Raw genomic sequence first — 26,641 nt, 5'->3', positions numbered from 1 at the left:
CCACACATTTTCATGGACAAAATTTCAAAACTTTTCCATGATTTTTCAAGGACCCCAAATGTTTTTTTTTCCCTAACCCCACTTTCTCAGTGTTTTTCAAACATATAAGATCTAAACTCTATTAAAACATATATCAGCGTCCCTGATAATTTGTTCAAGGACTGATGGAAATTTAAAATCCAAAAATATTTTTTTTCATTTTTTTTTTTTTTTTTTACAGTTTCTGAAATTAAGCTGTTTTCGTTAAAAGGCCGAAAAAAAGAAAACATATCAAATGTTGCCTACATCTTTTCTGTTTTCTATAAAATTTGCCAATTTTTTTTTTTTAAAGAAAGAAATTGTTGATTTTTTTAAAGAAAATATGCCTTCTAAAACTGTGGTTTTCTTTAAAAAAAAAATAAATTCTGATTGTATTTTTAAGAAGAAACAAAAGAAAATCACAAAAAGTTTTTACGTTATCTAAATAAAAAAAAAAAACGGCCAAAAAAAGTATAGGGAAAAAAATTGCAATAAATTTTTTAAAAATGTAAAAGGTCACCAGCATTTTTTTAAAATAAGGGGAAAAAATAGCTTTTTTGTTGTGGTTTTTTGTTTTGTTTTTTAAAGAGAAAAAATGATTTCCAAACCCACAGGCCTGCGTGTTTGGAAGGCATGTTACCAAAATGTCACATGTCGACACATATTAAAGCTACATTATGTTCTCACCTACAGAAAATAAATTCACCGTTATGTCACATTAATGTTATTAAATTCATTACACACAACACATTTCCATATTTTTCCAAAACTTTCAATGATTTTTACAAGGTCCATGACTTTTCCAGGCCCGGAAAATGTGACTGTGACATTCCATGGCTTTTCCAGGTTTTCCATGACTGTGGGAACCCTGATCAGTGCATATACAGGCCATTGGTAGCATAATTAGACATTGTAAACAAACCTGATTGGATCACTTAAGGCCATTAACATATGTGAAGTGTCAAAGTGAGCTGTGTTCACCCCAAAGACAGCCTGTGGACTAATGGCAGGTTATCAAAAATGCCCTCCTCACATCTTCAGTAATACATACGGCACACTGGAGGCACTCATTCAGTCATATTTATCCTGAAATTTTAGGAAACATTACCATATTGAGCAGGCGACGCACGCAGCCTGTGTAAATTAATGCTTTTTGTGCAGACACAGAATTCTGATGAGATAAAAATGTAATGAGCAAACTGAGGGTGACCCCTGCTGGTGGACAATGATAACTGCATGTACCTCAAGCACTAAGAGCATGTTTATAGAAATGACTGTTCGCCTCAGGGACACAAAGGCCCCCAGGAAAAACCTAATGTTCCCTTAATAAACAAAACATTTTTAACACAGATATTAGCTTGTTCCAGAGCTTCGGCTGCAACAAAACCAATAATTTCATTTCAGATTAGTCTGCCTATTATTTTTTTACATTATAATTGATGAATTGTTTTTAATAAAGCGTCAGAAATTAGAGAAGAAATGTCTATCACCATTCAAAGTCACGACATCTTTAAATTGCTTGCTTTGACCAAAAAGTCCAATGAGATGTTAAATTTACAATAATGCAAACAAACAAAGAAAAGAAGCATGCTCATATTTGATGAGCAAGCAAATGTGTGGCTTTTTTTTTGAAAAATGATTGCAACTACTGAAGTAATTCAGTAAAAAATCAGGTCCAAGGGGCATTTTTTGTAGCTGCAGCACTTTATCAGCTGGGAAATTGTAGGTGTCCTGTAAAATAATAGAACCTCATAGCATATGCCACAGCCCTTTTCTTTGTTTTCTCACATGATGTAGCACAGACTTTAAAAGCATTTGCATCTTTGTACTGCATAGAGCCCAGTTTTATGAAAGCAGCATCTTGCCAGCATTGAAATACTTTTTTAACGTAAGATGAAAATGAGTCAAAAATATTCATCAACAGTTTGCCACTTCCTGTTAATAACTGCAGGAAACTGGTAATGTCACAAGTAGAGGAAATGACTCAGCAATTAATTGATTAGCCCATAACACATTCATATTTTCAATGATTTATTAAGCAAAAACGCCTGAAATTTGTTGGTCCCAGCTTATGAAATTTATTTGCAGCTGTTCTGTCTCTTTTTATGATAGCAAATTTTTTGGTTTTGCAATTTTAACTTAATACACCGGCATGTCAGTGTGTATATGAATGGGTGCTTTGGATAAAAGTGCTACATAAACACAGTAAGTTTGCTTTCCCACAAACATATCTATAACTACAGGCTTACCAGTGTATGTTTACGTTTTGCTCATCACTTAGAAAGCACCAGCACTTCAAATCATGTCCAAATAATGACTTGGCAGCATTATTTGTCAATCATCATCTGCATCACTCCTCCCCCCTACAGCTGAACCAGATGTTACTGTCAGCTCCTGGAGGATGATAAATGATGTGAATCATGGCTAAAATGGTTAGAAGCGCGCAACTGATACTAAACAGTAAGTATCAGATTAAGTATAATAATAATAATAATAATAATAATAATACACACAAGCACCTTGGTCTCACTCTCCTACACAGAGGAGTGTGTTAAGTAACGCACCACAGTGGCATATTGAGAGGAGTTTTCACCTTTAAACAAAGAAGACCATAGGTTTTGGTGTAAACAAAACCAGTGTGGGTCATATTTAATTTTCCTGAGAGCTGAAAAGCCCAGCAGCAAAGTGAATAAAGTCAGTGCACAATACCGTCAAATAATAAACCCTGTGTTCTGGCTGGACACACAATAGGCAGGTGTTTGCAGTACACACAGGAGACATAATTCATCTGTGATGTCGAGAGGCAGGCTGTGGTGCATCCTCACATCCACATTAAATGTATCCCAATTTTTCTGTCTACTTGTACAAGGCTGCCTTTCTGACATAAGCCAAACATATCAGTTATAATAAGATTAAGAGTAATTCTTGGGGTCAATGATTCCAGCGAGAACAATTTTTTTAGGCCAAAAATTAGGATGCTTATCCAGTTTGTCAGCATCACCTGACACCATTCTCACAGACAGGGAGAGACATGCATCCTATGAAAGGAAACAAATCTTTTGTGAGACACTCCCCTTCACTTTTACTCAGGCTCTAATTACACCTGGACAATAAATAACTGCTTATCTTATCTGACCTTGATCTGCATCACTGGATGGTTTTCTGCTGGTTTGATACTACAAAATAGGATATTGTCTACTACAGCAATATGATACAAATTATTATATCATTAAATATCATTGTTATCCATCAGGAGCCTACATTTGCTTTTAATCGTGACAATAACACCAACAAAAAAACATTGTTGCGTATGAGCCAATCAAAGGAGACAGACTGTGTTTGCTGCTCTGCTTTTTTTTCATTTTCTCATGACAACAGGACTTTTGGAATAAACAACAGACTGAAAGAAATTTGTCAAAACTCTTTCAGCTTCATCTTTCGCAACTCTCATAGATGATGTGGCAGAAAAGTACTTCCTTGTAGTCTTATCTTTCACTGGGCTTCTCAACCTTACACTCAGCAAAGCACGCCACGAAGAAAGTTCCACTCGCATTATGCCAAACAACAACAATCAAAACAAAGTCCACAAGCAAAAAGAAGGGAAGTGAAACACCTGGTTGTATTGAACTAGCCGATATTCCCCTGCACTGTGAATAGAGTTGGTCACCTTCCAATTGTATGCAGCCACTTTAATAGAAGGTCATCACTACCAGGCAAAGTCAAAGCAAAGCCAGCGACTTGCGGTGCATTGAGGTGTAAGTGAGTAAGTGACTCTACATTACATAGATCCACTCTGCCGCTTCGCTCTGTCTGCTCTTGGCAGATTGAATTTGTACAAGTGGGTAATGACAAATGCTTCCTGTGACTAAGCATGACTGATTGCAAACGCTGCCATGCCAAAATACTGTTAGAGTAGCCCATATTTCACACTCCAGGTGTTGAGATTGATGGGAAGTGTGTCCTAAGTGATATAAATGAGATCCATCAGTCTCTTTACATTACTGTCTAGAAAACCCAGTGATGTAACTCACTTAGAGGAAGCAAGTCGACGTGTGGTACAGTGCATGGTGGACAAAGCTGTCCGACCTGTCCGTTGGCTCCGACAGACAATATGAATTATCTAGTTGTTCAAAATAGCTACATCATATTAGGGTTGCCCGATATGCAAGAAAAATTACTTTACAGATATTGCAATTGCAATATGAGTCGCAACTTTAGTGGAGATGGTAATTTTTGCATTTCATTTTTATTGAAAAAAGAATATATATAAAAACGATAATGATGAGATTTTTGCTGAGGTCTGTACCAAACAAGCATGTTCCCTTATTAAATATGACTAAATATAATAATAAATAAATAAAATAATAAAATAAAATAATTGCAGCTCCTGCGAATTGCATATTGCACTTGGCAGTTTTGCAATTTCGATAATATTTACATTAACTGTGCTGCATTAAAGTCTGGCTCAAAATTACTTTTGTTGTATCACTAGGATGGACATAACTCCTTCTGAGTTTGATTGTACTTGGCTTCTGTAACTATTATATAGTCAAATCATCCAAAAATGTTACTTAATACAGAACAAAAGTCCAGTTAGAACTGCAGCGGTGCACTAGTTTCCATTTAAAGCGTGGTATGAAAACTGACAGTCATCATACTGTGTACATTTACTTTTCTACGGCACTGAAAAAAAGAGAGAAAAAAGCGACTGGAAGGAGAATCTCAACTCCTTTGTTTGAGCTATTTCCAAAAGGGAGATCACAAACTTCCATCACAAACTTCCATTTAAAAAATGGATAAAACGTTTGTTCAACCAAATAAAACCCTCATAAAATCAACAACTATGATTATGTAAAACTGTGATTTTCAGAGACAATCAGTGAAAATCTCATACTCTTGCAACCTTAAGCACAGAACATAAAACATTAAAAAGGCACATTTATAAATGTGCAGGTTTTGTGAACTTTCTCTGCGAGCTGAGAAAGAATCAAATCAAGTTGCAATTTCCTTTCTCTGTTGTCAAAAAATTTCTTAAAGAACTGAGCCATTCAACTACTCAGACAACAACAATAGTTATACATAGGACAAGTAACTATCTACTATCAACTACTTGAACACATTATCTGTCAACTTTACGATGAGAAATCTTAATTTGATAGAAGCAATTAACATAGGCATAGATTTTAAAGGGGGCACAGGGGACATATCTAGCAATTTTGCTATTTTTCTCCACAATAATTACATGAAAATAACAGTGAACCTAATTTGACAAAATTTAAGACATTTCCAGGGTTCCTACAGTTTAATGCAAATTAGATTTAAGGCTTTTTATGACTTTTTTAAGACTTCTGAAAGACTGATTTGAGACATTTTAATACCAATCAAGGCCTTACTTTTAGGTTAAGGAATTCAATGCCTTTTAAGACATTCTAAGGATCCCCTGGAAGCCTTATTACAATCAGGAAATGAAGTATTTGTCGCTTAAAATTTCCTTGAGGAGCAAAACACACACCCTTATTCGCAACAAAACTGAGACCTAAAGCTTCAATCTTGTCATTTAGTTTACCTTGCTCGGGATCCTCAGGTTCTCCACAGGACTCAGGTCTGCCATGCTTTCTTGGGGGCTTTTCAGGCCCTGTCAAAATAAGAGTTACTGTTAGACTTCAAAAGTCTACGGTTTTTACAGCTGTAACTTGCTCCTGCTGTCACAAAACTTGCTATCCATCCGCACACTGCTGCATATGACAGAAAGTGGAACTGACGGGCAGATTTCTGAAAGCGATATGCTCTGTTGTGTCGTGGTGAACCAATGAGTGTAACATTACTGCTGCAGTGCAAGATGAGAACTTCCCTCACCGCCCAGTTTCCACTGTTGTGCCCTGTTGTTGTGTTTCTCTAAAGGTGAACTCCTACAGCTGGGCCACCTGTAATACTGTCAATACACGTGTGTTTTCCTAATGTGACATGACGAGTTAAGAGTTAATGCAGTCGTTATTAAAGCTGCTATAACTCGGACTGAATGTGCACTCACGATGAGCTGTCAAATTAGCCAGTTAGCTTAGCTAGCTGTCCTGCTAGCTACCTGCAGCTGTCAGGAACAAAAGGCCAGCAGCGCGGTGTTTTTTAAACCTGCTTTGCTCACCTGCCGGGCCATAAGAGACTTGATCTTCTGCATCGTAAATCTGACTTGTGTCAGTGGACAAATAAATGAATAAAGTTAGAGTTTTGTTTTGTTGTCAACGATGTGCCTCTATCACTACGAGAAGGAAGCCATAGTTGAGCGTCACGTGACTGGTACAGGCAGGAACCGGAAAATTCCAAAGCATCCTGGGAAATGTAGTTTTTATTTTATTCTATTTCTTTAAAAACTCTGCGAGCGCATATAAAAACTGAAAATATTTGGATTGCACTGTAGTTGTATGTTGATTAAATGTTAATTATACCCGAAAGTGGAGTAAAGCATTAACTTTATGAGATATGCATTACTGCCTCACACCACTGGATGGTGGTAATTAAACATCACATAGTGGAAACAGTTTAGATCATTAGATAGCAATGTTTGTTTTGCCCTCCTAAAATCTTACTCTCAGTTATACCAGTCACTTGTAGGCGTCAGGTGTCAGAGACATTCATACATGTAAAAGAAGTTAAAGCGTAACTGTAAGCAAATAAATGATGGCTGTGGTTCCTGGCATGCTAAGACTCTGTCACACTGTCATGGCTTTCTGGGACGCTTGTTAATTTTATCAGCAACACCTGTGCTTATCATAGAACAAAGGCCTATGATTGTTTTACAGGTTATACTGAAGTTACTTTATTTTATAGCTATATTAGATATAGCTGTGTTTAATTCTCTGTATTTAAAGCCAGCATTGGAATATAACCAAGTGGATTTAACCAATTGCTATTTTATAGTATAGTTTTGAAAATATTCGTCTCATAAAATATAAGACATGGTTATAGACTAAACCTCCCAACAGAATATGATATCGTTTAAATGTACCTCTCCTGTGCCATCTACAACACTAAAAGGCTGCCTACATTTTAATGCATCAATAATAATAATCCAACAGTGTATAGCCTACAGTATGTAACAGCATACCACTGGCAGTAGCCATTGTTTTAAATAACCTGTCTTTTTACTTTTGATACATAAAGGAATAGCTTAGTGTATAAGATTTAGTGGGTTTAGCCAGTTGAAACTTCTCACAATTGGAATTTCCCTTAGTTTTTTATTGTTTAGGAAGTTGTTACCATGAGCTGTTGTCCGCAGAGGTTTCTTCCTCTTCAAAACAAACAGAACAGGTGATTGAGATCCTCTAAAAACACTGAATGAAGCATTGTCACCATACAAATCATTATTTCTCCACCACTGTTTGGTACACCAAAGAGCAGCCACAAGCCCATGAAAATGTGTGCTTACCATTTTTTCTCTAATATAATCAAGCCAATTTTCCCAGGTTTCAAAGGGTTAATTAAATACATATTTAACTTTGTTTTTACTCATTTTTTGTGTGTGGCTGCATTGTTGAGCAAACCACATTTCTGTTTGCGATCATGTCATTATGTCACGCCACCCATGACTCAGTGCCATGTAGCTCTATCTCTGCCAAGTAATTAGACCTGGCTCTGCCTTGTGAACTGTTCAAAATAATTACAAAAACGGTACATGCAGATCCATTCAGCCTGCTTTGTAATTGTCCCCTCAGGTGTTATTTCGAGCAGCACTTGGTTAAAAGCAGGCAGCATGCAGCAGACAGCAGGTACTGCGAGCTCTAGTTCCTGGTTAATGATGCCTCAGGTTATTTCCCAGTCAAATGAAGGTGAGGTCATGCTCCTTAGGTGAATTTACTCCACTGTTGTTTGTTAGGCAGTCATCCACAGTGCGGAGCCTCCCTTAAAGCATACACTGAGACGGAACAGATGGCAACCTCTACCCGGAGATGGCACTGCAAAGACACTGCACACTCAGTTGGTCATTTCATCAGCTATAATTAGAGCAGGATTCAATAAACTGCTTGTTGTTATGCAGGGGAGCATCAAGATAGGCAGCGCTTTAAGACTTAAGATGAGTTTCACATCTTGACCATTTATTATGCAGTGAGCATAATAAGTAAATAAATAAGTACAAACAAGTGTAATAAATTGTCTCGCTGGTATATATATTGTTAAATTCTAATTGCATTATAGTGTCATTGACTTCAAAGTCCAAGTCTTTTGCAAACCTATGTGCCAAATGATTCTATTTTTTCTTTACCTCATGTGGTTTGTTTATTTTTTTTCGGGGGGGGGGGCTTAATATTATGATGTTATTGTGTTGTCTTGTTCTGACCTGCATAGGGACTGCAGATGCAAATTAATTCTAAACTATAATCTATATTTATATTTAATAGTGTATCAAATGCAAATGGTAACATTTTTGTTTTATACTGTACATGGTCCCCTTTAGATAAATAAAATAAATAAATGAAAATAATGAATAAAATTTAAGACTTTCAAAAGTTTAAATACTAGATCGTGAGCTTGGATGGTTTTTATCATTTGACCCTGAATTTGAATGGAGGAACACTCAGTAACAAACTGCTGACAACAAAATGTTTGGTAATAAGATGAATCATAGAAAAAGCAGACTGCTGCCTGTAAGTGGTGTCTTCAAGGTGGGAAGAATAACAGAGAAATATGTGCAGGAGACTAAGAAATTTTGTAAATTGCATGTAAAATTTGACCTCTATTTTCTTAACAAAGCACTTTAGTGTCTGGTCTGTATATTTACTCCTCATCCCCTTACCTCTCTTTTACATAGACTCACGCAGACAAGCGAGCACACACGTTTTTATCGACTCGTGACAAGGTGTCAGCAGGAGCAGGTGGAGGGCACTCTGCCACATGCTGAACCATCCGTCTGTTGCTGCCTGTCTCCATATCACGCCAGGTACACGGCATACCAATGCAACAGACCTGAAAGGAGCATTCTGCAGCAATGTGGAGGCAACAGATACAACTCGTACACTTGTGAGAAGAGAGATCGCAGCCAGGACATCAGACAAAGACTGACTGTGAAGCAGCAGAACAACTTTGCTGTCTCCAGCTCTTTTTTTCAGGATCTGTGATTGAAAAAGTGTTCCTTTCAGTGGTGCAGGAATGAGTCCTAAATTCCGGAAGTGAGTTAGCATTTAGACACTCCTGGTTCTCATCTAAAAGCCAATGAGCTTTTTAAATGTTCTTTTTTGTAAGATGCCTGAAATAAGGTCTGTGGTTAATGCGAGCTTAAGAGGTTTTCAAACTTTTTAAATTAAATATTTCAGTAAATACCTCTTTTTTTTTTCTTTTTTTTTTTTTGCCTTTTAGCTGTCTTTAAAATCGTGGTTGCTAACAGGCGGTTAAATGAGACTACAGAGCATCATCGGCATCGACTTGTGGTTTTCATTTGTTAAGATTATCTTGAAAGTAAGTTTTTATATGTCACAGAGCTCATTTTCTGCAGTAATCCAAAATCAAATAAAAAATCCTTTAGGCTTTTTGACGAGGGAACCAGGGCAATGCTGATCTTCATGTCAGGTTTCATAAAAACATAACACGTAAATGAGTGCAAATATAAACACAAAAATGGAAGGATAATGTATGAATACTTCAAAATGACCCCAAATAGTAAACAGTAATATCTTTAATAAAGTACAAAACAAACATGTGAATGCAAATTGTACAATAATTTATGACTCATTTATCCTTTTCATTGTTTCAGCATTTCATTATATTCATGATGAGCAGAAAAAATGCTACATTTGTGGAAACAGTTAAGTGTTTCATGGGAATAAATAGATCGGAGCAAAACATAGAAATAGAATAATATGTATAAAGAATCTGCAGTATAATCCATGTACAATATTTACAATGAACCTTAATATATTTCATACAAGAAAAATGCATTCTTTATAACACTTGTCTCACAGAACAGACTCTTACTGGCGGGATTGTTGAATTAGAAGAAAATCATCAAAATGGCAAACAAGCCTTTGTATTCAAAATTAAACGTGTTTTAAATAGTTTGGGTACCTTGCAGGTACCTCTTAATATAAACTAGCTTCGTTTAACATGACCTGAAGTGATCTTCACTTTTGAACCAAAAAGACAAACAGTTTTAACTTCAATTATACTTTCACATTAAAAAAACCCAAACATTTCAAGGCATACTTACACTTTCATCTCACAATAACATCAGCAAAAGTCATTTAACATCTGTTCAAACAGTGCACGATCAGGTTGTGTACTCACACAAATCTCCTTCATCCCTTGTGCAAAAAACGGGCCACCAAAGGCTTTGATGACAGAGAATAAAGCTACACAGGAGTCTTCAAGTGAAAGGACTATAAGTTCCACGTCAAATTTCCAGTTCACTTTAGCAAACTGTGACTGGGGGTTTCAGGAACATGTCTGATCACATCATAGATGGTGGTGTGCATATCCTGAACTGACTCGAGGCGAGCCAATGATCTGCACGATGCCTGCACGACAGGTAGGGACATTTCAAACATTGCATGCATGCAACTTTTAAGCAATAGATAAAAAAAAATGATGCATAACATGTAAGATACCTGCGCAGATTCCATTTTCCCGGGTATGGAGACGAACTCGTAGATGCCAAAGTCTTCTGTTGCATCTTCATGGCCTGTTGGTACACAGGCTTTAATGTCAGGTCAGTGCATTAGTACTAATTTTGAGTCAAACTTTACAGAAATGTAGTCAATGTAATGATTTCATAAAACTGTTTTTCATCTTGATTCACTGACACATCCTGACCTTGTTTGCTTATCGGCTTTAAACTCCTCCTATCTAGAACCACTTTTTTAGGAATTAATTTCTTTTTAATTTAAAACCCAGGCCTGTCCATCCCTACAATCACTTAAAAATATATGATTAAAGATATTTACATGTTAGGGCTGGGAAACATATTGATATTATATTGATATCATTGATTTTGGATGTTGTTATATCTTACATTATCATAATATCGGAAATGCTGTCTATTTGTTCTAGTTGCTCTATTTCTTGCCTTTATACACTCATTCATTATATCTTCATTACTGCTGACATGTTTATCCAACATGTCACCGTGTAAATATTTAGTGAAAGCACCAATAGTCAACCCTCCAATACTGTCGCAGTATCAATATTGAAACACTGAGATAAATATTGCATTATTTCATTTTCTCCATACTGTCCAGCCCCAAGACATAAATATGCAGGCTGTGTTAGTGCACTGTTTGTACATATACCTGACCTACGGAAAGTAATGCACCAAAATTGGTATATATATCATGTAACATGATCCAGGAATTTGTGTACAACCCACATAAACGGTAAGACTACAATCAAGCAACAAATGTGCTGATGGGAATAAAGAGAGAAGCAGTTGTGTAAGCAGGTAGTTTGGGTCACAAAACACAGAACTTTCCGATACAGAACTTTCTCCCAAGAGAAAGATGTTTGGAACCGAGTGAACTGAACCCAATCTACATACTTTTACTTTATATGCGTAACTTAAAGTTAAGAAGCCGTCATTTGATGTTAATTTGTTAATGTGAACTGTTAGATATGTATTCTTGGATATGATTTCATTTTAGCTGTTGTACGAGGATACATTGAAATATGATGTTGGCAAACTCATAACATGGGTAAAAACATCTGTTTTACAAGCAATAGCTTACCCGAACGATGTGGTCGTTTCTGCTCTGAAAGCGGCCTGAAAAAGCAGAGAAAAAGCTGTTAGTTGAAGTGTATACACTTTCCTTAAATACTCTTTTTTATGTCTGTATTAATTTCTTATCCAAGGCGCTTACCTGTTGTAAATGCTCATAAGCACTGTTGATAATGGAAAGAAAGAGATAGAGGGAAATAATTATACACAAATACAGAAATGACGCGTTTTAAATATTACCTGGACTTATTCAAATGCAGTGGTTACTTTGCACCAGAAACCAACAGTTTGACTGACATTTACAAGGTATTTACATTCATGATTAAACTCAACTTGTAAGAAGTTCGGCAGCAAGCCGTTAGTGTTATCTTCACATCTCAGCATTCAGATATGCAGATTTCAGAGATGGAACATGATAAACAGGTTGCAGGACTGACTGTGAGGGCTGAGCTCAACAAGAACTGCAGTTAGAAAAAAACATCTCTGTCAAAGCAGCACAAAGACATTATCTTGCCTCTCTTTGGGTGGCAGGTTCTCCTGAGGAAGAACAGCAGCATACAGCCGAAGACAAACAAAGAGCACACGGTGATGGCTGCCAGAGGAGAGACAGAGTTGTCCTTCTGGGTGTGCTTCTCTTTCCCTGTGAACAATTAGAAGAATAATGATATTGACACACTTAGTCAAGCTGGCTCTACAGATTGCAGTGATGGCTGATTGGTCCACCACTTTTGTCTAAACTGAAATAACTTAACAACTTGTCCTTTAAGGTCAGGATTAGTTTTTTTTTAAAGCCACCTAAAACAAGACCCGCCTAAAAAAAATCAATATCCATTTAAATGGGGTAAATATTCATTAAAACTGATATAGATTTTTCTAGGTGGCTAAAATATGTCTTGCTGAAGCCCCATTCACTGCAGCCCATTGCATCGCTTCCGTGCAACTAGATTTGCTTTATCAAAGATGATAGCTAAGCAACACAGTTCACAAAATAAGAAACTTCAGATAGGCCAGACAGCTGTGTTTAACTCTATATCTTTATATTTTACAGTTAAGAATGAAAACGACAACAAGTTTCACCAAATTAACTTATCTCTGCACTTCAAAACAGTAGTCAGTTAGTGCGACATCACAGTGATTTGGTCTATTTAGGTATATTTTCTGTTTCAAAACTGAGAACACTACAATACAAAAAAGCTCATTTGAAAATTAAAAAAAATGAAATCAAACAATATTGATTTAACTTTTCAAGGTCATGGAAATAACAAGCATGATTCTTATTTTAGGTGGTTATCCCCTTTGAAGCTCTGGTGTTTGCAGACTTAAACAGCAGCTAGCATGGCTCGCCATATTAAAAGGTTCGCCATCAGAGGATTCTTTGGTAACATAAGAGATTTTGATGTCAATAAAAAATGGATGCTGTCATGACTTTTGTTGACTCAATAAACAGAATTTTAAATCATAGCCAGCATGAGCAGTAGCCTTCAGTGAGCCTCTCTTAGTATCACCTAGACAACATATCAATGTCGTATTTAGGCACACAGAAACTCCACATGCTATAAAACTTAGTCAACAAATACAACAGCTGTTATCCACTGTTTACTTTCCCAGCCACTGAACTTTAATACAGGCTGCAGGTGCTGGAACCTAGCAACAGAGATAAAACGCCAGTTTCAAAATAGTCACGTACATTTCATGTTATATCCATAACCTGGTTTCACTTTTCAGCTACAGTAATATATTCACCCAACTGTTCCCAAAGCTAGTCACGGTGTTTGTCATTGTCAAGATATATCTCTCACAGCTCATAAACCTCTTCTGCTTTTGGCATGACACACTGTTTACAGAGTGTTTATCTCAGAGGATTCCCAAAATCTACCCACGCTCTGCTCTTTCTTGCCATGTTCCACCCTCTACCCACCTGTTCCTAAGCTGGCCACCACCAGAGTAAACTGGGCTTCGTCCTGCTTCTGCGTCACGTTGTTGAAGGCGCGGCACAGGTACTCTTCAGCTTGGGCCAGTCTATAGGAGCGCACCTCTAGCCGCGGGCCCTCAGTGATGACCTGAGTGGAGTTGCGGCTCTTGGAGATCCAGACGTAGCTGTTGGGTGGGTTTGAGTCGGCCTGGCATTCAAAGAAGACCAGCTCTCCAGGGTTTATGGTGAACACTTCTCCTGTCCGCAGGCCTTGGCCTGAGTTCACCTCCAGGTTGTAGGGGCCATCTGCAGGGGCCAAGAGTGGGTCGGGGAAACATGACAGTTTGCTGCTGATTTAGTGCTTATTATACAGAATGGTTACATTTCTATGAATTGTCTCCTCTTACTGCATCATGGGGCAGCAGTGGCCAAAATATTTTGAATACAGGGTCATAGGTTCAATACACTGTTTAGCAGGGTAAGTCCAGGTGGGGAAATGACAGAGCAGTGCCCTTGAACAGGTCACTTAGACAACAAAACAACTCCAGTGGAAATGATATAACAACATACAGTATGAAGGCAACTTCCAGAAGTGCTTCCTATTACAAGCAGATATTAATTTAATTTGGTAATTTGAATGGAAAGAAGTACTGTCATAATTTTATTAGAATCACAAGAGATCCTAAGATTTTTTTTTTTTTTTTTTTTATTTGTTTGTTTTTCCATGGTAAAAACAGCAGTGTCTCCCTACAGCATGCCTAAGCCAGGTTTTTCAGTAAGAGTTCTGTTTTGGGTCTGTTAAGAGAGACTTTACTGAAATACCATGAGCATGTGGCAGCCATAACATTATAGTTGTAAGCATCTAAAAGTAATCATATGCTCGCAAATGATCTGATTATTTTCAACGGTTCTTTGGTATAAACAAAGTGAACCCAGTCATAAGTTGTTTTATTTGTTTATTTTGTTTTTGTTCCCCTGTGAAATGTCACATAAATAGAATCAGATAATCCCCAAAAAAAGTGCAAAACATTCTTCAGATCTGTTTTTCATTGTGCGAGAAAAAAAGGTTTCTCTATTTTAAGCATTGCCTGAATTGCATTCAAGGCAAGGCAACTTTTATTTACACACATTTCATGCAGATGGCAAGTTCAAAACTGTAAATTCACTGAAAAAGCAGAGGGACAGAGCCTCACCTTGTGTAATGTTTACAATGCAGATCACTGACATTAGATCTGGCAATATGAGTAATTACATGCTGCTAAATCAAGTCCACACACGCAAAATGAAATAATACACCCTAGAGATTATTTTTGTAGATAAACCCAACCCCCTGCCCCCCTAAAAATAAAATTGAAAAAAAAAAAAAAAAAAGAATGACAAGCCAGCTCTCTCTTATATACAGCTTCCTTCAAAGGATCATAATTTCCATCACTAGCATCTAAAGGGAATCTGTTACTAACAATGTTAGGTCCTTCATTGACATCAGTCAGTTTTATTATGATGTGCTTCATACTGGAGATATGACATTAAGAAAAAAAATAAGTCATTGCAGGGCTGTCAGCTGTCAGCAAGACTCCAATTTGAACAGAAACTGAACATGGTAAAACTAGGGGAGGCATTTTGATGGATAGTACTGGATCCTTGCTTTCTGCAACACAAACATGATCTGTCTATGCACACAGAAATGATGGCAATGCTAAATTTACTAGCGCTGCAGTTCTCAGAGTCAGTGCCAAGTTATTAATTCACTCACCGTTTGAGCACGCTGACTGAAGGGACAGCGAAAAAAGTCATGCAAATGATACTACATTGTTTATGTCCCATCAAAACAGACACAACAGTTTAAACACATGTAGACTTAAAACACATGTTTGTGACTAAAACCTCAGATTACCAGTTCATCAGTGTATCTACAACCTCAATGAGAGAACAGAGGAGCTCTATGAGATAAGTGCTCCCATGCAAATACCCACAACAGTCACATGTTTCCAGATGTCAGAAAGTAGTCTGATCTCACAGACATTTTCATAGGACATAATACAGTGTAGAGAAAGAGCAAAAAAAAGATGTATTCTATGTTTGCTATGAAATTCAAAAGCTTTTATGACTTTGTAATGTTAATAGATCAAGTTCCAGGGTGTGCCAAATAAAATAAATAAAAAAACAAATAAAAATACTTATATGTGTAAATAAAAAAAAAAGAAAAAAGAAAAAAAAGGCAATTTACTTATTTTTTCTGTCTTCATGGTATTTTTTGGTTTGGTTCATTTAGCTTCATCGTGCCTAGTTACAAGTTGACAACAGCTTGTAAAATGTAAGATCACACCTGCCATGTTAGAGTTTTTGGCAACCAGGGAGATACAACAAAATCTGATTCCAGTCCCTGTAATATCAGCTGAGCATTATGGACTTCCTTTGCTGTAATTTATCATTTCTGCTGTTCATAGCAGCAGCTTTCACATGAAAGAAGTACTCAGAGTGAGCAGCATTTTGTTCTGCCAGACTTCTGGAGCTTGAGAAGCTGCAGGCAATGAGACACCAACAATCACCTCCTTATATATTTTCACTGGAACTGAATTGCAAATCTCTGGAAACTATTTGGGAACAACATTTGCAATTTCAGGAAGTCATTCTGACTCCCAGCTCATCAAATATGGCAGCTTGGTTAGTAACCATGCCTCAAACTAGGAAGCTCTACATACCCTTCTAGCATCAGTTTTGCATGTGTCAGTTTCCACTCATTACATGCATAAAGTATCTTTTAAAAATAAACCAAACCAACTAAAAATGGCTTAGTTAAGTTTAGAAAGAGATCTTGTTTGTGTTTAAAATAAGTAAATTTGTTACCTAACCGATGTACATAAGTAATGTACATACATAACATTACATATGTGATGTAACTAATGTACTCATGGACCTGATGTAAGTCAAGTAAATTATGTAAGTCCATGTTTGTATGTGAGCTAAAATAAGTGAATGTTGACTATCAGTACCACAAGGGGCACAAACAGCAGTCTCCTGATGTCTCCTGCTACTTACAGTATGGCACCTGGTCACTACCTCTTTAAAAAGCCCCAACTTTGAGTGCTGTGGGGGCCCATAAGCATCCCAAACACAGAAAATAACAAGGAAATTGGAAAACAGAGGCAGAGGACAGAATCTCTACAGATAAATGCACTGCCACATACTACTACTACTTCTACTAGGCAAACTCCTCTCACTCCTCCCACTCCCATCTTATAAAATACAGCCACTTGGACAGTACTTTTGGCATGAGATCACAACGCCAAAAGGCATCTTTCGTATGCCCATGAAACACTGCTGGACGGTAGAAGCTATGACCACTGCAAAGTGGCAAAATATGAAGACTTGCAAAGCAGCAATATGTGACAACTTGGGATGAGAACCTGTTGGTATTTGATGAGTTGGGAGTGAAAATGTCATTCTGTGGAACAGAGAACAAAAAGTCAGAGAAAAAAGATGAGTATATGTACTCACAATAGACGTTGAGTTCCACAGCCCTGCTGTGCCGACCCTGGCTGACCGCGTTGCTGGCCACACAGTGGTAAGTTCCTTTGTCCTCTTTTCTCACAGGACTGATTAACAATGTCGAGTTGTCTTGGGAGAAGTGGTATCTGTCACTTGGACCTATTGCAATGTTGTTCCTAAGCCACTGGAACACAACTCTTGTTCCTTTCTCGACAGAACAAGTCCAGGTCACGTTTGCCTTGTCCTCTACGACTGCATATGATGGGCTCTTCTCAATGACTGGAGTAGACACAGGCACTGAAGAAAAAGAAAAGAGAAATTTGGGCTAAGTCTATAGATGGCATCAAACTGGTCATTATGACATGTGATGGTAAAAACACGCACCATCCACTGTTATGTGCACAGTTCTCTCTTCCTTGATAACCAGCCCCGTCTTGTTATGAAACTGTATGTTGAGGGTCAAGTGGTAATCTCCCTCATCATCCTGGTTTAATTTTCGGATTAGCAATGAAACATTAGGTTCTCTAAAGAGGAGGTGGTTGCGGTACATCATGTCAGTGATTGCGGCCTCTTTAGTAAACGTCACCAATGTGGTTCTGGTGCCGCTCCGCCTGGTGTGCGACCATGTTCCCTGGATCTCAACTTCATCTAGCGGGAAGCGAGTCTCTACAGACAAGAGCACGGACTTCCCTTCAATGCCATGATGGACCAGTGTAGGGATGTGGATGAACTCAGCGCTGACTTCTGAGATGGTGAAATTGGCAGGAAAAGGAAGAGAAGGAGAAGGAGGGAAACAAAAAGAGTTACTGCACAATCACATGTGAGATCTCCCATGGAAGACATTTGACTTCATACTATACACTTTAAAGCTTGTTTCACAAAGAAGGTATAGTATATTCCCTTAATGATAAAGAATCATTGAGTCATTTTGAACAAACAGGGTTTCTATATCTATGGAGAGTCTTTTAATTGAAAAAAAAACAACGTTTGTTCTGTTTCTTAAGTGTAAATCTATCTAGTGTATCTAAATCTAGTGTAAATTTAAATAAATGAAGTTGGAGAATAATGCAGACACCAAGATTTAGGTAATCTATATCCCATACTTAATACATTTAAATCTGACAATTTCCATGTCAAACAAAGATAATGTATTCAATGTTTCTCATTAAAGCAATACTTAATGTTATTTATTATTATTATTTGGAATTGTATTTCTGGCCAACTGACCTATGTTATTCCAATATTCATTTTCCTTTTAGCTCTGTTTTGGTATTAAGTCTTGAAGGAAATGTTTGTCTCTTTTGCGGCTATATTCAGATTCATAGACAGAAACAAGTAGCAATCGGCAGTAGTATGTCAGAGAGATAAATACATTGGCATAAACAAGATGCACACTGGCGCCTTGTGTAGTCTTGTGTATACGAGGACCAGGCAGAATAAATAAAATGCATTCCCATGTTTTACTATATTCACCAACTTGCTAACTTTAACTGTCTGCCGTTTGGTGCTGAGCAGACAGAGAACAGTCAGTTTGTAAAGCTTTTTTTCCACCCACAAAACAGCTGCCTGTTTCATCTGGAAAAAGCACCCATGAGAGTAATAAGAGTGAACCAAAACAACAAGTTCCAGGATGGAAAACCAAAACAGTGAGCTGAAAGATGCTAAACTGTTCTGTAGAGGGAGACTGCAGTTTCATGTGAGGCTAAATCTCCTTTGACTTGTCACTACAAGAGATCCTCTTCACCTTACAGCTAGTCATTTAGTCTAATTAGGATACAAATTTTGATTAAATGAAACCCAACATAAATGTGTATGTCAATGTGAGACATACCTGTACTATATGCTAATATACTGGTCTAGCATGGCAATTCACCACAACACTGAAAAAAAACCAGACTGAAAAATTGCCATCCTTTTATATTTTAAACATGAAAAATGCCACGTCATGGCATTAATTATAAGAGCTTGACAATAATTAAATAATATAATTCATCAACTTGCATTGCTGTAATGATATGATCATATTGTGTTACTGTTTTACAAAAGTTTTTAGTCCAAATGAATAATTCTGAACCATTGAAACTTAGTTCGAAACTTAAGATAGTTAGGCACTGATTTTTAATTTTTGCTTTTGCTTACTTTGATTCTTTTGTTCTTCTTTTTCCTGACGTTAAAATACTGGTGTTGGATACTGTTAGTATCATGAAGAACAAAGTACATGTATGGATAAAATGAGTCAATAAATAAAAAGTATTTTTTAAAAAAACATCATTTTCCATAAACAGTACTCGCTATGTCAAAAATTACAGTGTATCAGTATTTAAAACATTGCTATTCATGGAGTGATGGTGACAATATGAAATTAAAACAGCTATTTTCATTTAAAGATGAACCCACTTTTGTTTTGTCTGTCTAATCTCATAATCTTTATCCTACCTTCAAAATGTCAAGGTCCTGAAACTGTAGTAAGTTAATATTGACCCAGGGCACTACAGAGTGTCATTGTTGTCAGACAAGGACGAGGCTTGTCTCTTAAATCCCAAATCGCAAAACAAACACTTGAGCTCTCTGAAGTCACAAGATAACTGTTGATCTTTTGCACCTTGTTTTCTGTTGAAGCACTGGCTCATTGCCAGAGCAGTTAATTTGCAGGTAACCAGCCGAAAACAACTTGGAACAAAAAAAGAAAGGGAGGAGGTGCTGTTGTTTTTAAAATGCTGTTGTTATTTCAACTGGAAGTTTTGATGAATAATGATAAATAGTATGTATGAACTTCAAACTTCACTTTCTTTTTTACTTTCTTTCTTTCTTTTTTTTCTTTTTTTTTGACAGTTTGAAGTTAAAAAGTGAGCGACTGTGTTTGGATGCCAGGTTGAGTTAAGCGCCAGCATGTGAGTAGGCAGTTACTGTGAAACAAACTCACTAAAAAGCTCTCACTTTTCTCTAACTTGTGTCCCTTTGTCTCACTTCTGGCTGTGTATCGTCTCTTGCTCACTTTCAGCATTAAAGAACTAGAGGAATTATTCATGAAAGACTTTTAATATTGCTATATGATTTCACATAATTTAAGTGTGTTACATCTCATGCAATAAAATCTTGAATGAAAATGGGAGAAACTCAGAAAAGTGAGTTTTATTCTCTCCTAAAGCCTCATCTCCCCTCACATCTCTGCCTTTAACTGCAATCTCTATTTTTCTTTTTCTCCCTTCTGAGCCGTCCATACTTCCTCCCCGGGGACGTCCAGCTGGTGTCAACTAGGTCCCTGGTGACTGCTGCCCATGTTGCTAATCACAATAGATTCACTGTCTGTCTACTGTCATGCCCTAAATAATGCATGCAGTGCAGACACCCCATTGACACGTTCCACTCTTACAGGCCTGCAGGCCAGTTTCTCTCTCTCTCTCTCTCTCCATGTGTGTGTGTGTGTGTGTGTGTGTGTGTGTGTGTGTGTGTGTGTGTGTGTGTGTTGTCAGTAGCAGGAGTGTGCCTGTGTTTACACCAGCTGAGATCTGCCGAAAAGGCAGACTGAGGAGGAGTGTGCCGAGCCCGCTCCTTCACTGTTGTCCCCAAACAACATGGATATTGTTGTGGTGATACCGAGGAGATTACTGTGACAATGGCTTTAGAGGTGAGAGGATATCTTCATTTAGTGGACACACAAACACACACACACACACACACACACACACACATTCAAACAACTGCACCTGCCTCTTATCGCCCTCACACATGCATTCGAGTTGTTTAGATACTAAATAAAGTGTCCCAGTGCGTGTCCAAACGCCACCATCTTCTGTCCTCTTTCAGATAAGATGAATAGTCCCACCTTAAGGAGGGTTGATGATACAAACATCAAAGCAGGTGACAGTCCATGTTTTAGGGACTTTTTTTCTGTTTTATCTGGTCATGTGAGGGACGCTGATACATATATGAGTCACAGAGCTGTGGCCTGGGTCACTTCTTCTTTCCACTGACAGCCGCCTGATGTCTTTATACTTACAGACAACAACAGTAGAAAAGCTAATCCTGTAAAGTCACACGGCGGTGACTATGGAAAGGACATGCAAAAAAAAAACAAGAAGGGCTCTAAAAAGAACACTTTAGAGACTCAACGTTACACATGCACCATTTTTAAATTTTGCGACCCGGTTTCGTTACTGCTTCTCTTAACCCTTTAAGAAAATTGACTTTAATTATTTTAAAAACATGGGAAGAAGGCAATGAGCAACAAGAGGAATGACCCAAAAATGAGCAAGAAATTGGTTTAAAAAAACAAAAAAGGTAGAAGATTACCTGGAAATTAGATTTTAAAAGAACTTTAAAAAAATGGAAACATGCTTAAAAATTATTTTGTAAAATAATTTAAGATATAATTATGATCCTAAGTTTTTTTCCCTAGTCCTTTTCTCTTAGACATTTTCCATAGCTGTAAAAAGAAATCTACTAATTTCTTGAAATTTTTGAAGCATCCATTACCAAGTTGCCCTTTTCCCATGTTTTTGAAAGAAATCGCACCAATTTGCTCAAGGTTCAAAGGTTTAAATACTTGTGAAAGGCTTCTGAAAGCAGCACGTGAAAAGTGATGTTGTTCCAGGTTTCAAATGGTTGACTAAACCCTTTAAAGACAAAGGATTTCACAATTGCACATTTTGTTACTGCACACCACACACACACACACACACACACACACACCCACACAAAACTTCCTTAACTTATCCTTTGTTTTACCCTGCAAACCAAGCACACACACCAACCACAGTAATTGCAATAACTGCACCAGCGCTGACAACTCAAGCAAAACATCCCTTGATGGCAACTAAATGCTCACCTGTTAGGATGAAGAGAACAGAGACGTAAAGCGCTGTTCTCCCTGTGGCCTCCATGGCATCTTATCCTCTGGGGATATGTGGGACTTCTGACAGGCAGGCAGGCAAGGAGTGAGGGATGTAGGAAGGAGGAGAGGAGTGGAAGGAAAAGAGGTGGTGGTGGAGGAGGAGGACGAGGAGGAGGAGAGAAATATGACTGGTTGTGGTGACAACATTTGCCAGGGAAATAAGAGGAGCTGCCTTTAGCCTGCATGCAGCCAGGCCCCTCCCATGTGACACCAAGAGGAAGAAGAGGTCCACCTGGCAGGGAGACGGCACAGCATGGTCCTCACACACACACACACACACACACACAGAGAGAGAGAGAGAGAGAGAGAGAGATGCCCTAAGGCTAAGGGTTTCACTTTGTCAAAGAGAAACTGAGATGTAAAAACTGCAAAAGGATAGCTGGGTCTTTACATTAGAATACACCAGCTGTCTGCTGCTTTACTCCCTTAGGCTGTGAAACAAAGAAGAGGCAGGCATACAGAGAGCATTTAACGTCTCTCAGTTTGGTTTCAGAGCCACCAACCGCCAGCAATCAGTTATATATACAGTTAATCTGTTATAGTCTTGAAATTAGAGCACAAAAATACAGAGGGACCGATACTGGGGTCTGGAATGGTGTACTGACACTGACACACGTATCACTGACCTTTCAAATGCCTTCAAGACACATACTCACAGAGAACAGATGATGTCATTTTTTTAATTATTTTTCAGCACTTGGGGACACACTGTGGAGCAAACATTATTCCAGCAAAAGTGAAGGAAAATCTGTTGTTAATTCTTGTTTAGAAACTTTTTTGCATTGCTGCAAAACAAAGACTTTTTTGTGTAACAACTAATGTCTGTCTTACTCAAGGCATAAGTCTGTGTGAAAGACAAGAAGTTCATTTTTTTAATAAAGAAAGTGGGTTAGAATAGAATAGAACAAAATAGAATAGAAAACAACAGATATATTTAGTGTCCACTCATGTAAATTTGTCCTCACCTTTACATACATTTAATTTCAAACTTCAAAAATTTTCTCTGCCATGGGTTAGACCCCATGAAATAAAAACAATACGTAGGCAGTAAATAACTGTGGCAAACAGTTGCGATGAAAGTGCTGACAATTAATGCATATTTCAAATGGTCATCATGAGAAAGCCATTAATATTTAATAAAGTCATTTGTTTAGTAGGATGACAGAGGTCAGCTTATAGGAATTTGTAAGGATGTTTGTTTTGTTCAAATGTTTTTCTCAAAGTGCAAACTACATAAAAGTCACATGTTAAACACTTTGTCCGCTCAATGGCTTGTTCACTACAGTTTTTTTTTCTGCATGGTCATCCTCTGAAAGGATGTGGTCAAACTTGGGACCGAAGTTCCCAGTGAATGAATTAGACCATTGTGGGCTGAATAAATGAGTGCCTAGTTTGGTGATGGCACCATTAAATAAACTGATTATTTTCTTTGCTGTCATGTACTCCGAGGGATGCCCATTTGCAGGGGAACCTGATAAAAGTGAGGTTTTTATCACACCAACAGTACAGTATTTGTTGGCCAGGACACATGATTCAACAAATTCGACACAGAGTCATCTATTCAGTGTGTGGAAAGCATTTTTTTCTCCATGAAAATGATTACATTACAAATGGTCTCAGTTAAATGTTATAAACAAAAGTAAATATAAAGGTGATGCTTAAAATTAATAATATTCTATTTAAAATACAGAAAATAATAAAGTCATAGTTTCTCTTCTACCTTCACTCTATGAAGCTCTCTCCACAGAACCTGCAAGTTTCCTCGTCACCTTTAGATGGAGTCAGTGCTTCATCTGTAAGTTGGTCTGACAATCGCTATATGAATTGAACTGTACAGCAGATTATAATGTTAGTTAAAGGGGTCATTTGTTATTTATTATGATTGTTTGTATTGACCTGCTCTTACATTGCAGGGCTCAGTGGCAGGGGTTCACAATCTTTTTGGCTTATGGACCCTTTAAATCACTGCCCTGTGTTGCAGGTTGCATAATGTTTATAAGATGTAAGAGGAGTAACTTTCCCTTCTCAGAGATTTCCCTCAGTCTTTAAAGGGTGACAGGGTGTAAGTATCTAGAATTTCACAATAAAAGGCAGCGACGTTTAAAAAATTATCAGAATTTGTTAGCATAACTGATTATTTACCTTGTACTTTGCTGTCACACATACTATGATTATGCTGTTTGGAACATTTTGTTGATGTCAAGTGAAAATCATCAAATTTTCTGATTTTATTTTTCAAATAAACTACAGCCTGGTCCTTCAATAAGGGGTCTGTGGTCCCTAGGGGGTCCTCAGAGTGACTGTAGAAAACTCAAACCTGGTGTAAATTTGTTTGATTTCATTCAAAAACATGGGGGCAATGAGCAACCAGGCAAGAAATGTACCACAAATTGCAAGAAGTTAGCAGATTTTGAATACTATTAAAAACAAGACAGGGGAAAAGAGTTTTTTGTGGGATGAGAAAATTCTCTTATCACTTGAGCTACATAAACCATAGATAAAACTATTCTACCAACTAAAAGCTGTGATGTCACAAAGCTGAAAACACAAAGTTTGAAAATACATGTTTTTTATAGGACAGCATCATCTGAGTCCCTTCCCAGGGTCTGTTTTGACTGAGAATTTAACATCCCGAGTTAGTTAAGAGCACTTTCTAATATCAACAGCATTACAGCCCACCTTGAGAGATGCTGTGTATTTTTATTCAGAAGGGAACAACATATTGCCACAAGACTGGGGGATATTGAGAAAGACAAACAGAGATTAGCTAATGGCTAGGTTAGGATGTTATGGCTTACAGTATGAACTTTTGACTTGACAACCACTGCGATGAGAGTCGAGTTAGAAAAGTAGATAACACGATTGACAACATATTTAAGAGTCAAGATGGTACCAACAGCTATTATTTCATACCCAAATATCCCTAACATTTGTTTGTTTTATATGTCCAAAATAACTACAAAATCAAGCAAAACAATTAATAAACAAACAAAACACATACAAAGAGACACAAAATGACAACAATTTGACACAAAACAACAAAAAAACACAAAACCTCATTTGACACGCCCATCCCCACAAAATCAGGCAAAAAACTACAAAGAGACACAAAATTACCAAAAGTAGACAAAAAATAACCTCAAAGGGACACAAAGAAACAACAAAATGAGGCAAAACAATCACAGAGACACAAAATAACAACAATATTAAACAAAACAACCAACATAGACACAAAAAACCCTCAAATGGACACAAAATAACCACAAAATTAGGCAAAACAATGACATACTCAGACACAAAACAACTACAAAGAGACACAAAATGACTACACAGCAACATAAAACAACTGAAAAAGACACAAAATTACATCAAAGATACCCAAAGGACTACAAAAAGACAAAAGACAAGCACAAAGGGATACAAAATGACTATAAAGAGACATAAAGATGCATAACAAACACAAGGAGCCACAAAAACACGGTGGTGGGTCCCTTTGCGCTTCACCCAGGGGTCCATTTGTCTCATAGCAGTATGGAGTTATGACAGAATGAGGGTTTCATATGTCTGCTCAGTGACATTTTGCAATCTCTAACCACTGTCTATGCTCTTCCTCTTACATTATTATGAATGAAACAATCAACAGGAAGCATCTGACATATTTTACAGTTTTTTCTCAATTGCTTCGGCTCATTTCTTGAAACAGAAATGACATTTTCAAAACTCCAGGTGCATTTACCAAAATAGCCTATCTTGTTAAACACAACACCTTAGCTCAACTTAATAAGGTCATATCTCACCCGAAACAGTTCACTCATGCTTCAAAACTAAATCATTTTACTATAGGAAAAACTGACTACCAAAATGAAACACCCCCAAAATGAAAAGCTCCTTTGGCGGTGTGTAAGCAATGCTGGCCAAAATGTTTAGATGTTTTTGTCAGTACGACAGTGGAACCTGGAAATCCCTCACATCCACATTTCACTCTTAGCCCATTTCTTCATTGACACTTACTGGTTACTGCAATATAATGTTTTTGTCAAGCTAACTGATTATCATTGTGTATCAAAGTGACAGGATGTTTTCAACAGTACAAGGCTGCACATTACACATTGCACACACACTGCCATGGAAATTGTTACTGTAAATCCATTCATGTAAAGTAACTGTTGTACATCACAGTAAATGGAAAATGTACACAAAATATATTCATACAAAAACAAAACAAACCAGGTTCCTCCATGTTCAGAAATGACTGATTCTGCTATGGTCAAGTTTGGCAACACTTATTTTCAGCGGTAGCACCTGCCAGCTAACGTGACATGATGTGTGATTGGTGATCTGAAATGTGGGAAACTCGAAACTCATTAGAAAAGTTCAAATTACACCTGACAGGCAATTTACCAATTTGGCTTGTTCCAAGGGATTCATATAACTGTCATGTTATTCATGACACATATGCCTGACAGGTTTTGACAATTGAATGGACTGTTTTGCACGCGGTGGCTTACGCAATGAAATTATGTCTGCATGTTTTGGAAGGTACAACTGTTCGACTGAGAAGCAACATAATCACTTTTGATCTGCAAGATATAGTCAGCTGGTAAAAACTATATTAGTCTGGCCTGGCTCTGTA

The 26,641-nt window shown here is 37.4% G+C and overlaps 2 protein-coding genes across 3 annotated transcripts in view; both read right to left on the bottom strand.

Annotated features, from left to right (window-relative positions):
* vps50 (VPS50 EARP/GARPII complex subunit) overlaps positions 1 to 6,314 on the bottom strand; it is a 135,118-nt gene extending 128,804 nt beyond the window's left edge. For both annotated transcript variants that reach the window (XM_088090168.1, XM_042506207.2), the window contains exons 1-2: positions 6,161 to 6,314; positions 5,585 to 5,653 (exon numbers count right to left, since the gene is read on the bottom strand). In XM_088090168.1, the coding sequence (XP_087946294.1) occupies positions 5,585 to 5,653; positions 6,161 to 6,193 (102 nt within the window). In that variant the 5' untranslated portion in view covers positions 6,194 to 6,314. The remainder of the gene's footprint in view (positions 1 to 5,584; positions 5,654 to 6,160) is intronic.
* Positions 6,315 to 9,664: 3,350 nt separating this feature from the next.
* hepacam2 (HEPACAM family member 2) lies at positions 9,665 to 22,134 on the bottom strand. The gene is made up of 9 exons (XM_042505963.2): positions 21,943 to 22,134; positions 17,499 to 17,858; positions 17,124 to 17,411; positions 13,632 to 13,931; positions 12,228 to 12,353; positions 11,856 to 11,877; positions 11,724 to 11,758; positions 10,611 to 10,684; positions 9,665 to 10,520 (listed from the first exon to the last, which is right to left on the bottom strand). The coding sequence occupies exons 1-9, from the start codon at positions 21,995 to 21,997 to the stop codon at positions 10,410 to 10,412; spliced, it is 1,371 nt and encodes a 456-aa protein (XP_042361897.1). The 5' UTR covers positions 21,998 to 22,134; the 3' UTR covers positions 9,665 to 10,409.
* Between the last annotated feature and the right edge of the window lie 4,507 nt (positions 22,135 to 26,641).

The sequence above is a fragment of the Plectropomus leopardus genome, chromosome 17 (genome assembly GCF_026936395.1).
Source record: "Plectropomus leopardus strain MGB_pleo_1.0 chromosome 17, ASM2693639v1, whole genome shotgun sequence".
NCBI classification, from domain to species: Eukaryota; Metazoa; Chordata; class Actinopteri; order Perciformes; family Serranidae; genus Plectropomus; species Plectropomus leopardus.
This window is presented reverse-complemented; position numbering and strand designations above follow the sequence as displayed.

What these genes read in the sequence shown, in the direction of transcription:
- hepacam2 (XM_042505963.2), bottom strand. Translation starts at nt 21,997, where the DNA reads ATGGAGGCCACAGGGAGAACAGCGCTTTACGTCTCTGTTCTCTTCATC. An exon ending in TGTGCACATAACAGTGGATG is followed by an intron (nt 17,412 to 17,498) that starts GTGCGTGTTTTT and finishes CTTTTTCTTCAG; the next exon opens with TGCCTGTGTCTACTCCAGTC. An exon ending in CTTATGAGCATTTACAACAG is followed by an intron (nt 11,759 to 11,855) that starts GTAAGCGCCTTG and finishes CTGCTTTTTCAG; the next exon opens with GCCGCTTTCAGAGCAGAAAC.